Below are 15,664 nucleotides of genomic sequence, written 5' to 3'. Positions count from 1 at the left end.
TGTCCATCCTGGGCCTCCTGCAGTGCCACAACGATGCCACCCGAAGGTTGCAGGAACAGCAACTCATATTCCGCTTGGGAACCCTGCAGCCCAATGGTATCAATGTGGATTTCACAAGTTTCAAAATCTCCCCTCCCCCTACCGCATCCCAAAACCAGTCCAGCTCGTCCCTGCCTCCCTAACCTGTTCTTCCTCCCACCTATCCCCTCCTCCCACCTCAAGCCGCACCTCCATCTCCTACCGACCAACCTCATCCCGCCCCCTTGACCTGTCCGTCCTCCCTGGACTGACCTATCCCCTTCCTAACTCCCCACCTACACTCACCTTTCCTGGCTCCATCCCCGCCTCTTCGACCTGTTTGTTTCCTCTCCACCTATCCTCTCCTCTATCCCTCTTCTGTCCGCCTCCCACTCTCTCCCTATTTATTTCAAAACCCCCTTCCCCTCCCCCTTTTCTGATGAAGGGTCTAGGCCCAAAACGTCAGCCTCTCTGCTCCTATGATGCTGCTTGGCCTGCTGTGTTCATCCAGCCCTGCACCTTGTTGTCTCAGATTCTCCAGCATCTGCAGTTCCTACTATCTCTGATTCAATTTTGTTCCTCTTTACCTGTTTAATTCTGTATCAAAATATTTTGACAAAATAATTAAATGAAATTCAAGAGATTGATTGTATCATCCTTTGAAGTTCCAATCTGAAAAGGAAGTCAAATTCAACATGAACTAATTTGTTTAAAGTTTTTGAGAAGATTTGTTGCTCGGGTTGTGGATGAGGTTGTAGACTTGCTCGCCAAGCCGGTGTGTTTAATTGCGGACGTTTCGTCACCCTGCAAGGTAACATCGTCAGTGCGCCTCCGGTGAAGCGTTGGTGTTCTGTCCCATTTGTTATTTATATGCCTCGGTTTGCTGGGGTGTTTGGCGTTACTTCCAGTTTTGTTCTTCAGTGGAAAAACCGGAAGTAATACCAACTACTCCAGCAAAATGAGCCATATAGATAACAAGTGGGACAGAACACTGGCGCTTCACCGGAGGCACACTGACGATGTTACTTAGCAGGGCGACAAAACGTCTGCAATCAGACGGCTCACCGAACTAATCTGTTGCTGTTACCTTAATGAAAGAGAATTTACGTCCATTTTGTACGTCTCCTGGGCTCTGTGACTGTATCTCAATTTTGATGTACACTGTGTGCGGGTCACTTGTTATAGCAACCTAGGGAGACAAGAGAGCATTACATCATACCATCTGAGTCTTAACAGTATGATGAACATTTTTGTTAATTCAAACAAACAGGGAAATATTGAAAACTGTATGAAGATTTCTGGGACATTTCATGCTAAAAAGTAAAACACTCACTAAACACGATTGTTTGATTTTTCTCAGGGTGCTAGGAAATCTCTTATGACACTGCCCACTATCAAATGAATGACAACGTCTATTGTGCATTAAGTGGCTTGGCTTTTGTTACTTTGGGTGGAATTAATTACCTGCTCCCCTGGCAGGTTTGGTGGAGGACAGGAACTTAACCAGGCAGGAGGGTGTCAGCTTGAGAATCCACTGGCTTTCCACCTCCAGCCACTTAAATATGTGGCAGGAAGGTTCACGGACAAGCCTCCCCATCCTGCTGCCAATTGAGGCCCTGAAGTGGGCAACTTGGAAAACCTAAAATGCAAACCACGTTTGGCTGTTTGCAGGATTGTTTTGTTGGGGGCATTGCCACATTCAAAAACACTCGGCACCTGATTCAGAGATCTGCTTTCAGGAAGGGCTGGGGTGGGAACCACTTCCTGCTGTTGCTGCTGACTCCTCTCCTGTCCTCTCCATTCGTCATCATTCACTCGTATCCCTTGGTGGGTTTATTGTGATCACTATTGCCCGTCAGCTCTTGTGGGGAAGAGATTTCCATTTCCAAGCTCTTTGATCCTAAAGCCCAACACCACCAAATTAACTCAGTCAGTCCCCTAAAGATGGCAACTGAAGTGAGACATTATCTCCTCCATTGGGAGGATGTGGCTTGCACAGCTATGGAAGAAAGTGTATAGAAAGCAGCTGGGAGGAAGTGGAACTGAGGTATCTGAGAGAATTAGAGGCTTATAGTGAACATTAGTTGACAATATATCCCAAATAAAGACCTAATGGAGATAGTTGACAAAGTGAAAGGACAATCATGTAAGGGTCAGGGAGGGGCGAAGCTAAAAAAAAAAAAAAAAAACAGTAGAGTCACTGATGTACTGGACAGTGAGTGAGAGAGGGGTATTTGGTAGAATTGGAATTAAGCATGCCCCAGGTATGAAGATTTCAGATGGATGTGAGGAAAGGGGTGATTTAGGGATGCGGGTTCTGAGAGAAACACCTAAGAAAGACAATTGTTAATATTTTAAATGTTAAACCTGCATGGAAAGAGCCTTGAGAGTTTAATTCCAATTGCTTTGAAGTCTGTTGCAAAGAACAAAGTTTATAAATCTTCTCAGGATGGAAGAACATATTCCTCACTAAAATCAGAAATGTGTTATTCATGCATATCAAGGGGATGATTTGACTGAAATGAGCAAGGTCCTGAATGGTCTTGACAAAGTGGACATGGAAATGACATTTCCTCTTGTGGGTGAGTCCAGAATGAGAGGGCACTACTTTGAGAGAGAGAGGTTGAAGGAAGTAGCATCATTGAATATTTTTAAGGCAGAGGTAGCTAGATTCTTCTTAGGGAGAAGAATCAAAGTTTATCAGGAATAGATGGAAATATGGAATTCAAAACACAGACAGATCAATCATGACTTTGTTGAATGGCAGAACAAGGGGCTGAATGGTCTACTTCTGTTCCCATTTCATGTGTATGCCAGGAAAAGCCTCAAATTGCATGTACTTACCACACAAATATGAACTATGAACTCTTTCAAAATCTGTTCTCAAGTCTGTAAGTATGGGTTATTCAGCTAGGCTGAGATCCTACAGTGGAAATGTTAAGGATTTGATGGGTAAATTCAAACACATTGATAGTGTATTTTTCTTAATTTCTTAGTTGAACAAACTGAGCTTCACATCTAGCTGATGTATGTTAGTGGCCTGATGTCCTATTGTGTGAACTAGTGTGCTGTGATGGTCATAGATCTAAGAATAGCCACTTAAACACTCTGGCACTGCAGGTAAAGCAAAGGAAAAAGACTCTCTCTCACTCAAATGCCAATGAGCCACTGCGAAAAGGACTCAGGACAGAAGAGTTTTAATCAACCTACAAATACTGCTAATGCTAACGACAGAACACACTGCAAAGGGAGCTTAATGGTCCAGGGTATTCTGTCTGGAGTGTAACAAATTGGTGAATATCGCCCGGGGACTGTTCATAACAACAGGAATACAAATAGATTTAAAAAATAGAGTTAGTTTAATATATTTAGAACAATTGGTTCTATTTTTTCTGACCAACAGATTAAAACATGTACAACTGGTGTCACAATGTTTTATCATTATCAAGTTCCACATTTACCAGACCCTTCATGATCAAAAACTAGTAAGTTAACCATATTCTCATCATGTTAAAGTACAATTACAATGACATAATGTTGCAATTATTCAAATATGGCTATCAGTCAAAGCAAGAATATAAAGTTCAAGCCTCAGGCTGTGCTTCATAACAAGAAACTTTTAACATGTGATTTAATACAATTAAACTACATTTGCAGAAAGGTCATTATGCTCCTGTTAGGCCATATCTTGAATTTTAAAAATAGCATACAGTTGTTGCTAACGTCTAAAGTTAAGGAACTGCAAATGAACCTACATTGCAAACAAATAGATAAATTCACCAAGCTCTTGGGCTGCCTGTGAACAGTCACATTTGAAATGAGACAGAGTCGGAGAATTGGGGAACCAGGGTTGGAGTCTTTATCTGATTTGCTCTTTCTTTTAAGTCTCACTGCCCACAAAGTTGAGGGATTGTCAACTTGGCTCGACTGTAATAATTTTGATGTTGTTTTGATAACCACCATTGTATTACAAAAATCCTCTTTAACCTAAAGGCATGTTACTTCAAATATTCTCTGAGCAACGGGTCACTTGCTGTTAATTACCATGTATGACAACCAAGATTGTCATTAAAGACTGCATGACAAACTAAGTGTATTTGTAATCTTAACTCGTCAAACAAAAAAGGTGCGTAATCCTTCACAATTCAGACAAGACATATGGGTTTATATGCAGTTGGACCTTCCAGTCCCTTACAGCAGAAGTGCTGTATACAGTGAAACTGTGAGCGAGAGCATGGACCCACTAAACAGCCCAGCCCACCTCCTCTCCATTTAAATGAACACAAGGTAAACTGGGTGGAGCTCATTACAGCTTCATTTTCTTTCTTGTGCAATTTCCCAATCTTGCAGCAACACAAGGACAGTGAAGGTCATTCAATCCCCTACGTCTGCTCCAGTCTCCAATTCAATAATAGTTGACTTCAAATCCATTCACCCTCCATCACTTACCCGGAAGCAACGGATCTTAGTTTGGAATGTAACAATTGATTCCAACATCTACTGCCTTTTTCTGAGAGACAGAGAGAGAGGGCTCAAAGTTTCTCCTAGACTTTGAGAGATGAACTGTTTCCCGATTTCAGTCTGGCAAAATCTGAAATGCTTTGTTCTAAATTTCTTGGGTACATAGAATGGTTTCTCTGTATCGCTACCAGACCCTTTACCATTTTAGCTCAATCCTCACAATTCTAACCTCAGGGGAATACCCAGCTAGTTTGAGAGACCCGGCCGTATAAATTAACCCTTTAAGACCTGATGCCCTTTCACTCAATCTGCACTGCATTTTTTTGCCGAGTTCCACTGCCCTAAACATTGGACCAGGTAATCCACCCACTCCCTTCAAGAAACGATGCCACTCAATGGGCAGCATACCTGTGGGGCACCACAGTGTCTGCAAGGGGCAGCCACCCGTCCAGTCAGAGTGATGAGATGAACTGGCTCGCCTGAGTGTTTGACTGGGTGGCCCTTCCGTAAGCAGTCACTGCTTTCCCAGGAGATGACATGCGACAAGATCTTCACACGTTCACAGCCATGTTTGGAGCAGTAACTATGGCCTTTCCGGACATGTTTTGCTTGAAGGATAAGGAAAAGAATCCTGAGAGGAACAAAGCAAATTGTAAAGAGCAGTGGAGAGAATCATTATTGTCGAGCATTCCACTAACTAACTTTAGGTTGTTAAACACAACAAGAGTTTGTCAGAGGTCACAAGTAATTTCATTCCATACGTGTTTCCAACAGTAAGAGAGGAGCAGCAAAGCCTCTTACTGGGAACATCCCAATGGATGCTTGAAAGGCATCAGACCTAAAATGGGTTAGAGTTGATTTTCAGATATTGCTGCTGCCTTCTGGGAATACATACTTAATCCCTTCTATGTTTAAAACAGTATTAAACAGCTGCCTCTTACAGAGGTTTGTTTATTACCCAGCCCCACTGTCAGAGATCCAAGCCTTTGGTTGGGCTAATTTCTCTCTCTGTGTGTGTGTGTGTGTGTGCGCGCGCGCACACACCCCTTCAGAACCACAGAATTGTTGCAGCAAAGATTGAAGCCATTTGGCCCATTGTGTCTGCACTGGTTCTATTGCCAATCTCCTGCCTTTTTGTCATATCCTTACACATCATTTCTATCTAAATAGTCATCGTTGCTGCATGAATAAATCACTCCGTGAAAATCTGTCACAACGTGATCGTCCTCTTCCCCTCAGGTGCTGAATGATCCTTGATTGGCTGCTGCTGTACATAATTGGAGACTTTCCATTGGTTCTGGCTCATCAGTGAGAGCTAACCCAGTGTCCCACACTTCCAATGTGAAGCTTAAGGCCTCTTTTCCATCAATGCCCCCACTTGCAAAGAACATATTTTCAAATTTCATCTGTACTCCCATATCCTAGATCTCGAATACTCAATCTCCCTGAACTCGGGCCTCCTGGCTGAATGGATCCAAAGTGAGACTGTCCATGCAATGCCGGCCACATGTAGTGCATTCATAAATCATAGATGCTACTAGACCTTACACCCTACATTCTGTGTGGCCCATTCTTACATCCCATTTAGCTCTTCTCTTTCTGCTTTAAGGGACAAGTTGTCCTAAGTCCCAGCTCCACCAACTTGATTCCAGACACCAACCCCTTCAAATCAACTCCAGTTTGCATCTTCATGCTCCTGACTCTATCACTTCACTTTCTGAGGACAATAGAAAACCAAAACAGAGAGGTGTGGGGTTACTCATTTTGACTGAAGGGATAAATTGAATTATTGCGGAGTTCTAAAGAGCACACAGAGGCAGGGGAGCAAGGGGATGGCAGTAGGAAGCATTGATGTGCAATCTTTGAGTGTGGCAGGACATATTGAGACAGTAATTGGCAAAGTATATAGGACCCCAGGCTTCATAATTGGAATTATTGAGTCTAAAGCTGGGAAGGTTATGTTGGACCTAGATAAAGCTCTGGGGTTGGCAGCACTTGGGTCTCGTGTCCAGTTCTGGCCACCATGTTTTAGGAAGGGTGCAAGGGTCTTTGACCGGATCAGACTAGGGTTTCCAAGAATGACTCCAAGGGTGAGGCATTTTAGCTACAAAGATTGGAGAAGCTGTGTTTGTTGTTCCTGGGTCAAATGAGCTTGAGAGAGCAGATTTGATAGTGGAGACAAATAATGATTTCAAAAAGGAAAATGGATGGACACTTGAGGAAATAAACAAACAAGCTTATGGGGATAGAGCAAAGGATCTTCTGGATTGCTCTACAGAGAGTTAGCATGAATATGATTGGCTGAATAGCCTTCCTCTGTATCCTAATGACTATGACTTAATGACAACGACTCTTCCCAGTCTTCTGAGGCCTTGATTTTCTCTTGCTCGATCCTTCCACTCAGGCTGCTCAAACCTACTATACTTTAACTATGATTTCCCTGTACAAATAAGATGTAGACTTACCCTGCACTGCTGTCAAAGTAATACAGACTCTTGTCTGGATTTTTCTGCATGATATTGAAGGACGATGCTGCTTTATACCGTTTCACACTGTGTACTCTTCCACTCGATCGATCGTATATATCAGACATGATTTTAAAAACTGTTCTCTTCGGATAACACAGGCCAACTTGGATCCAGTTCCCTCTACAACAATATTAACAATAACTGATTCAGAGATAGTAGGAACTGCCGATGTTGGAGAATCTGAGATAACAACGTGTAGAGCTGGATGAACACAGCAGGCCAAGCAGCATCAGAGGAGTAGGAAAGCTGACGTTTCGGGTCTGGATCCTTCTTCAGAGGAAGGATCCAGACCTGAAACATCAGCTTTCCTGCTCCTCTGATGCTGCTGGGCCTGCTGTGTTCATCCAGCTCTACACATTGTTATGTAATATTAACAATAATGTCTTGTTCGCATTGAGACACTAACGTTTTGATTTAATATTAGCAAAAACACTCAGAACCAACAAAAGCGAAATTTCTGTGAAATAAAAAGTTGCAGGCCGAGTGTTAACTGCTCCTATGACACTGCTGGGTGCGATGTCATCGAGTATTACTGATTTTTAATTTATTCTGTCATCAGTTGTGGACATTGTAGTATCTGCTGGTCACTAACCACTGTCACTGGTCTTTCTACTCTCTTTAAATAAATAGAAATGATTTAGGTGGGGCACAATAACAAAAAAATAAATTCACTCGGTCAAATCAAATTTACCAAAAATTGAAATCCATGCATCATTACTAGGGTTGGCTATGCACTCTACCATAATTACATCGGACAGGTTTGTCACTTCAGCCTCCACCGGGCCCTTGTGCAAGAATAAATATTTCTCCATCCAAAAGACTGTGTGATGTCATTAGATAGGAGAGGCTGGATAGGCTGGGACCTTTTTCCCTGGAACTTTTTTCTCTGGAATGTAGGAAACTGAAGGGTGACCTTATAGAGGTTTATAAAATCATGAGGGGCATAGATAAGGTGAATAGCCAATACCTTTCCCCACCAGAGTACTGGAGTCCAAAACTAGAGGGGCATATATTTAAGGTGAGAGGGGAAAGATTTAGTAGGGAACTGAGGGGTAACCTAATCATGCAGAGGGTGGTGCGTGTATGGAATGAGGAAATGGTAGAACGAGTACAGAATCCATGCCAAACACTGCAGTGCAGTATGGAGGAAGCACTGCTGCACAGTTGGAGGTACCATCTTTCACACAATCTATTTAACATCTGACCTCACTGGTGGATGGAAAAGATTCCAGAGCACTATTTCAAAAAAACAACTGAGGAATTCTCCACCATTTTCTGGTCAATTACTTATCCCTCAACCAACATCACAAACAGATTGTCTGGTCATTGCCTTGTTGCTATTTAAGGGATTTTGCTATGCACCAACTGGTTACAGTATTTTCTGCATTATAAAAATGACAACATTTCAAAAGAACTTAATTTACGAGTGAAGCATTTTAGACTTCCTTGAGGTCATCATAGGAGCAACATAAATGTAGGGGACTTTTAAAGTTGTGAATGTAACCTGAGTCATGCAACAGGTAATAATTTTCTCTCAAGCAAATGGTATTTGTTTATCTGAGGTGGCATGGATTGGATATGACAGCCATGACTTTTCCAGAAATGTACATTCAGAGAAAAGAAGGAATGAGTGATACACTGGTCCCTACATTGCTTAGCTCTCACAAGATCCCCAAACTGGTTCTATATTGGGATATAGAAGTAGGCCATTCAGCCCTGCTTCACCATTCAATACTATCATGGCTGATTTGGCTGTTTTCTCAGACCCAATTTTTCATGTGTGCACCCCATAACCCTTGGTTCTTCTAACCTATCATCATTTTACCCCTTCAATCAAACAGAATTGTACATTTTTTAGGAGGCAGAAGAATTGCAGCATTCCTTCTCATCCTTACAGTGAGGCATTGTGAACCATTTCCCCTCACCATCTTGGATCTCTAGCAGGATCCCACTGTGATCTTGAAGAGGTTACTAGGAAGTTGAGAGGTCCATTCACCATCCCAGGACAGAGATTACATTGATCCAGTACACTCACACAATCTATTACAACAGCTGTCACTCTCACCTGAGCCATATAAAAAGATGCATTAAACAAGGCAGCCATCCATGCCATTGCTGCAGAATGGCAATACTGTTTTACTGTACACACTGCAACATACAGGACATACATGCCTGAACAATGACCATCAGTGTCAGAGTTAATCTGAGTGCTCTTGACTGAGCACACATTCAGATCCTTCAATCCTGACACATGGCTTTGCCAGTGAGGAGTGTGGGATGGGGAAAGTGAATCTGAGGTGACAATCTGACATGATCATTTAAGCAGGCACCACATTGGTTCATCTAAAGATGATGTCTGTTCTACTTACATCCAGGTGGATATCTACCTTCCTGTGAAACAAGCTTATGACTATAGGATATGGCAGGATATACGATGCATCATGAATTCTGAGCACTGCTTTTGGCTCAATGGAAGGATTGACCGCGCAACAGTAAATGGTGTAGGAGGAACCATGTATACCATCAACAAAACTGCCTGATGTTGCTGCAAGGAGATTAGGGTTTTGAAAGTCTGAAAGAATTAAAGATACTTGTCTGGAAGTAGACCAAGCGTAAACAATTGCAAACTGAGAACTGGTTCATCAGGCTAACGAGTAAGACAAACCAAAGAGGGATTCCAAATGTGTAACTTGTTATCTTGACATTTACTTTCACTGTCACCCCCACCTCAGCCTACATAGCCATGCACGTTATCAAAGTTTTATTCTTTTGTCCAAACTACAACTTCTTTAATTAGTTCATAATACCAGCCTTGGCAGACCTCGGTTAATTTCATAGATTTCTTTTGAAAGGTTCCTTTTCCTCAAACAAAATGTTTCAAGGCCTAGGTGAACGTTGTGGGGCTAAATGACCTCCTTCGATGCCATTCCAATTTGATTGTGGTCAGTAAAGTTGTTACTTTCAGCATCCGCAGTACAGACTGTTTTATTTTGGATTTAGTTGCAAGTAAGATCAGGCCAGACCGCGAGGTGGTTCTTTAAACAGTATTTGTTGACACTATGCACATGATCTAAACAGAGGGCATCACTGCCTGGACCTGCTGTAGTTACAACCACTCGCACAGTTTCTAACACATGACTCCAGAAGTCACAGTCAGTTCACAGCATATCTCCAAGGCTTATCTGCATATTTAGTAATTCCTATCCCTACATGGGCCATTAGCCTAGAGATAGTGGGAGCTTGTGATGAGATTGTATACAAAGATGAAAGGGCCCAATCATCATGCATATCAGGACATATACATAGCATCAATATGATTGGGTACTTTGGGTTGGGGCGTGAATATGGGAGAAAGAAATGACTGAACAACTTCTGCTGCATGTGGCTATTTTTGGGATACAGCCAGAGGGCCTGGGAGCTCTCAGTGTGAGAGATTCAACACTGAGCATCTAGAGGGTGAACCAACAAGTCTGAAGGGAAAGTGGAATGAAGTCACAACTTCTGCCCAAGGAACACTGCAATTGGATACTCAAATGTATCTTGGAAACTGGCTCTCAAATACCATGCTGTCATGTTTTACTCATGTCAAATGGAACTACGGTCCAGTGACAGCTACGGACAATTGCAAGGAGTCCTAAAGGACCGCTAGAGGATATCTATGCCCAGAATTAGAGCAAACATAGGATAAACTGCACAATATGAAGAATTGAATAGGTTTTGGTTAAATACTAGGAACAGCAGGCCATTCAGCCCATAAAGTGTGCCTCACCATTCAATTAGATCACAGCTGACCATCTACCTCAATATTACTTTCCTGCATTTATCCCTCAAAGTCATTAGTCTCAGGAAACCTACACATTTTTGTCTTGCTCAATGTTTGAATTTCCACAGCCCACTGGGGTACAGTATTCCAAAGATTTTCCAACGTCTGAGTAAAGAAATTCCACCTCATTTCACTCCCAAATGGTCTATCCCTTATCTTGAGGGAATGTCCCCTGGTTGTAGAGTCACCAGCTAAATGGAAACATCTTACCCAAACCCATCCTGTCATATCCTGGAAGAACTTTGTAAGTTTCAAAGAGGTCACCACTTATTCTATGAAACTCTGGACACGACAGGTCCAGTTTCCTCAATCTCGCCTCATAAAACCATTTCATCATCCCAGGGATGAATCTGGTGAAGCTTTGTCACACTCACTTATGGCAAGTATATTCCTCCTTAGAGAAGGGGATCAAAACTGTACACAATATTCCAAGCAAGCACTCAGGACACCTATTAGTTACAGCAAGACATCCTCACTGTGTACTCGAAGTCTCTTGCGATGATAGTCAACATAGTATTTGCCATCCTCACTCCACATTGCATCTGCATGCTAACTTTCAGTCATTCATAAACAAGGACTCTAAGGCTCCTATGAACATCTGTACTCCCCAACCTCTCACCATTTAAGAAATATGCCACTGAAACCACTCAGGACTTCTTTTCTTCTGCCCTGGCTGTTCTGGAGATGCTAAACTGTACTGCTGTTAGTGCAAGCCTTATTTCTGAAAAAAAAGCCTCGAAACACTCGGAAGACCAATCTTGCATTGCTACTGCGCGGATCATTCTGAATCATCATTAGCTCTCTTACTGATATCAACTTTTGTAAATTAGCAGATCTTTTAAAAATTGAATTCTAATTCTCCATAAAGAAACATGACTTCATTTTTTTTGGTTTTTCAGTCAAGGCCTCTGAATGACTCATCCCGTGACATAACCATTATCTGTGGGTATGGAAGCGTAAGATGGTTTCAAATTAGTTTTCATAGATTCTGAATGTTTATCTCTGAAATTTTTTTAAAAACATGCTGCTTCTAATTTGAAATTTGCAGCAACATTTTGGCTGACAAAATTACCAACCTGCTGAAGCAGTGTCTGTTTTTATCATTTCTTTTCTGTCATCTGAGCTGTGTCAAGTGAAGACTGAAGAATTATTGTGTTATCTGGACAGATTTACACATAAAATTGACACACTAATCCCATGGCTGATGAATATGCAATGCGTGTGCCTTTATAAGTGAATAAAGGTCAGTTAGCTGGTTATGCATTCTGCATTTTGATTATTTATAAGTAAACAACATTGCATTTTGTCCTTTAGAAATTTAACAGTGGTGCACATGCTTAAGCAATCTGTCAGAGGGCTTAATGTTCAAGTAATCTAAGGATTTCAGTGGATAATGTGAGTGTTGAAAGTTGCAGTCGAAAAGCTTACTCTAGATATGAAATCCACATGTATCTGGATGGACCTTTTTATTTAAAAAACACCGGAAGTGGTCCGTAATAGTTTCAGGCGTTAGAGAGGTTTTTCATCTATATTTAGTCTTTAAATTGTAGGGGGTTGCAACAGACTGGCAATTTGAACTGAATATAGAGGGAGACCAATGACTCACAGCAGTAAAAGAGAATTCAGTTGCAGGGCAGTTTTTAGTTCTGTGTAATTTTTACTCATATATGTGTAACTCACAGAAACAAAATCGCAAAGATGTGCATAATTTGAGGCTGAACTGATTTTGTTCCACTTTTGTGAAAGTACACAAGACCAGATAACAGAAAGTCAAACAGTCCATGCAGGGATTTGTTCTATTTTGGATCCTGCGCTCATGCAGTTTTCAGGACCCAGCTACAGAAAGGATACTTGAACCCTAGAGAAGGCAAAATGTGGATGTACCTAGAATAAGCCAGACACAAAAACAGAATTAGCAAAACAAGCAAACTTGTTTAGGGTCATAGACAAGGTCAAAAAACACACAACACCAGGTTATAGTCCCCCAGGTTTATTTGAAAACACTAGTTTTCGGAGCTGTGCCATGAAGGAGCAGAGCTCAGAAAGCTAGTGTTTTCAAATAAACCTGTGAGACTCTAACCTGGTGTCGTGTGACTTTTTGGCCTTGTCCACCCCAGTCCAACATCATAGAGTCATAGAGCACAGAAACAGACCCTTCAGTCCAACTTGTCCATGCTGACCAGATATCCTAAATTAATCTAGTCCTGCTTACCAGCACTTAGCCCACATCCCTCTAAATCCTTCCTAATCATGTACCCACCCAGGTGCCTTTCAAATGTTATAATAATACCAGCCTCCACCACTTCCTCTGGCAGCTCATCCCATACACAGATCACCTTCTGCGTGAAAATGTTGCCCCTTGGGTCCCCTTTAAATCTTTCCCCTCTCATCTTAAACCTATGCCCTCTAGTTTTGAACTCCCCAGCCCAGGGAAAAGACCCATTTATTCAATCCATGCCCCTCATGATTTTATAAGCCTCTATAAGGTCACCTCTTAGCCTCCGATGCTCCAGCGACAACAGTCCCAGCCTATTCAGCCTCTCTCTATAGCTCAAACCCTCCAATCCTAGCAACATCCTTGCAAATCCTTTCTGAAACCTTTCAAATTTCACGACATCCTTCCTACAGCAGGGAGACCAGAATTGCACACAGTATTCCAAAAGTGGCCTAACTAATGTCCTGTACAGCTGCAACATGACCTCCCAACTCCTATATTCAATGCACTGACCAATAAAGGAAAGCATACCAAACGCCTTTCTTCACTATCCTATCTACCTGCAACTCCACTTTCAAGAAACTATGAACCTGCACACTGTTCAGCAACACTCCCCTTGACCTTTAGTGTATACGTCCTGCCCTGATTTGCCTTTCCAAAATGCAGCACCTCACATTAATCTAAATTAAACTCCACCTGCCACACCTTGGCCCATTGGCTCATCTGATCAAGGTCTCGTGTACTCTGAGATAACCACCTTTGCTGTCCACTACACTTTGTCATCTGCAAACTTACTAACCATATGTCCTATGTTCACATTCAAATCACTTATATAAATGAAAAAAAGCAGTGGACCCAGCACCAATCCTTGTAGCACACTGCTGGTTACAGGCCTCCAGTCTGAAAAACAACCCTCCACCACCACCCTCCATCTTCTACCTTTGAACCAGTTCTGTACCCAAATGGCTAGTTCTCCCTGTGTTCCATGTTAACCTTGTTAACCAGTCGATCATGAGGAACCTTATCGAGCACCTTACTGAAGTCCATGTAGATCATGTCAGCTGCTCTGCCCTCATCAATCCTTTTGTTACTTCTTTGAAAAACTCAAACAAGTTAGTGAGACATGACTTCCCACGCACAAAGCCATGTTGACTATGTCTAATCAGTCCTTGCTCTTTCAAATACTGGTGAATCCTGTCTCTCAGGATTTCCTCCAACAACTTTCCCACTACCGACGATAGCAAGAACTGCATATACTGCAGTCAGAGTCGATAGAGTGTGGAGCTAGAGGAACACAGTAGGTCAGGCAGCATCACAGGAGCAGGAGAGTCAACGTTTCAGATCTAGACCCTTCATCAGGTCCTGATCAGGCTCTCCAGTCATTAGTTCCCTGGCTTTTCCTTACCACCATTCGTAAATAGTGGCACCACATTATCCAGCCTCCAGTCTTCCAGGACCTCACCTATGCCTATCAATGATACAAATTGACCTATGTAAAATTACAAAAACAGGTTTGATACAGCAAAAAAAAACTAAACATTGTTATTGCTGACCAGGGAAATAAGGGGCAAACATTCAAGATTGGTTTCAGAATATTAAAGGTCATGGTTAACTGAACACTTTTGCAGCACTAAGTGAAGAATATGTAAATAATAACCACAATCTGGTGAGTTGGAATCAGTGAAACTTATTGAGGGAATGCGATAAAATACTTGAAGAAACTTGCTATATTTTGCTGACAAGTTAGCATTTATTGCCCATCCCTAACTGCCCTTGAGAAGGTGATATAATGAGCCTCCTTGTGTTGCTGCAGTCTCTGGTACAGGAACACTCTACATGCAGTAGGAAGGGGATTCAAGGATTTTGATCCAGTGACAGTGAAGGGACAAGGATAATCTAAGGTCAGGCTGGAGGAAGTCTTGGAGGGGAACTAGCAGGTGGTGGCATTCCCTCACCCCTGCTGCATCTCAAGGTTGTAGAGGCCACAGATTTGGGAGGTGCTGTTGAAGGACCTTTACTGAGTTGCTGAGTGCAGCTTGTAGATAGCATACATTGTTATCATGTTTGACTAGTGGTGGAAGGAGTGAATGTTGAAAGTCGCAGATGGGGTACCAATCAAGCAGGATGATTTATCCTGGATGGTGTCAAGCTTCTAGACTGTTGTTGGATCTGCCCTCTTCCAGACAAGTAGGGAGTATTCCATCACACTCCTGACTTGTGCCTTTTAGATGGTGGACAGGCTTTGGGAAGTCAGAAGGTGAGTTACTTACTGAAGTTCCTCCTAGTCTCTGACCTCCCCTCCTTGTCACAGTATTTATGAAAATGCACCAGTTGAGTTTATTGTCACTGGTGGCCTGTGGGATGTTGGAGAATTGACTATGGTAATGGCCTTGAATGTTAAGGGGAAATGTTTAAGCACTTTCTTATTAGAGGTGTATACTGCCTGGCACTTCTGTGGCATAAATATTACTTGCCACTTACAAGTCCAAGCCTGATTTTACTCCAGACCTTGCTGCATGTAAACATGGGCTGCTTCATTATCTGAGGGACTATGAATAGTCTGAACATTCCACAAACAGGGAATATCCGCATTTATGACCTTCTGATGGGGTAAGGTCA

The 15,664-nt window shown here is 42.3% G+C and overlaps 2 protein-coding genes across 3 annotated transcripts in view; both read right to left on the bottom strand.

Moving 5' to 3' along the window:
• Window positions 1-15,664, bottom strand: part of LOC109936338 (cell surface hyaluronidase-like) — an 84,955-nt gene that overhangs the window by 14,049 nt on the left and 55,242 nt on the right. Inside the window, exons 19-21 of the mRNA XM_048615714.1 lie at window positions 6,945-7,127; window positions 4,888-5,110; window positions 1,106-1,207 (exon numbers count right to left, since the gene is read on the bottom strand). Coding sequence (XP_048471671.1) covers window positions 1,106-1,207; window positions 4,888-5,110; window positions 6,945-7,127 — 508 coding nt within the window. The remainder of the gene's footprint in view (window positions 1-1,105; window positions 1,208-4,887; window positions 5,111-6,944; window positions 7,128-15,664) is intronic.
• LOC109936348 (cell migration inducing hyaluronidase 1) overlaps window positions 1-15,664 on the bottom strand; it is a 215,934-nt gene that overhangs the window by 145,123 nt on the left and 55,147 nt on the right. The gene's annotated exons all lie outside the window — the stretch shown is intronic.

The sequence above is a fragment of the Rhincodon typus genome, chromosome 33 (assembly GCF_021869965.1).
Source record: "Rhincodon typus isolate 14 chromosome 33, sRhiTyp1.1, whole genome shotgun sequence".
NCBI classification, from domain to species: Eukaryota; Metazoa; Chordata; class Chondrichthyes; order Orectolobiformes; family Rhincodontidae; genus Rhincodon; species Rhincodon typus.
The sequence above is the reverse complement of the archived record's forward strand: the minus strand, read 5'-3'. Positions and strand labels throughout refer to the sequence as shown.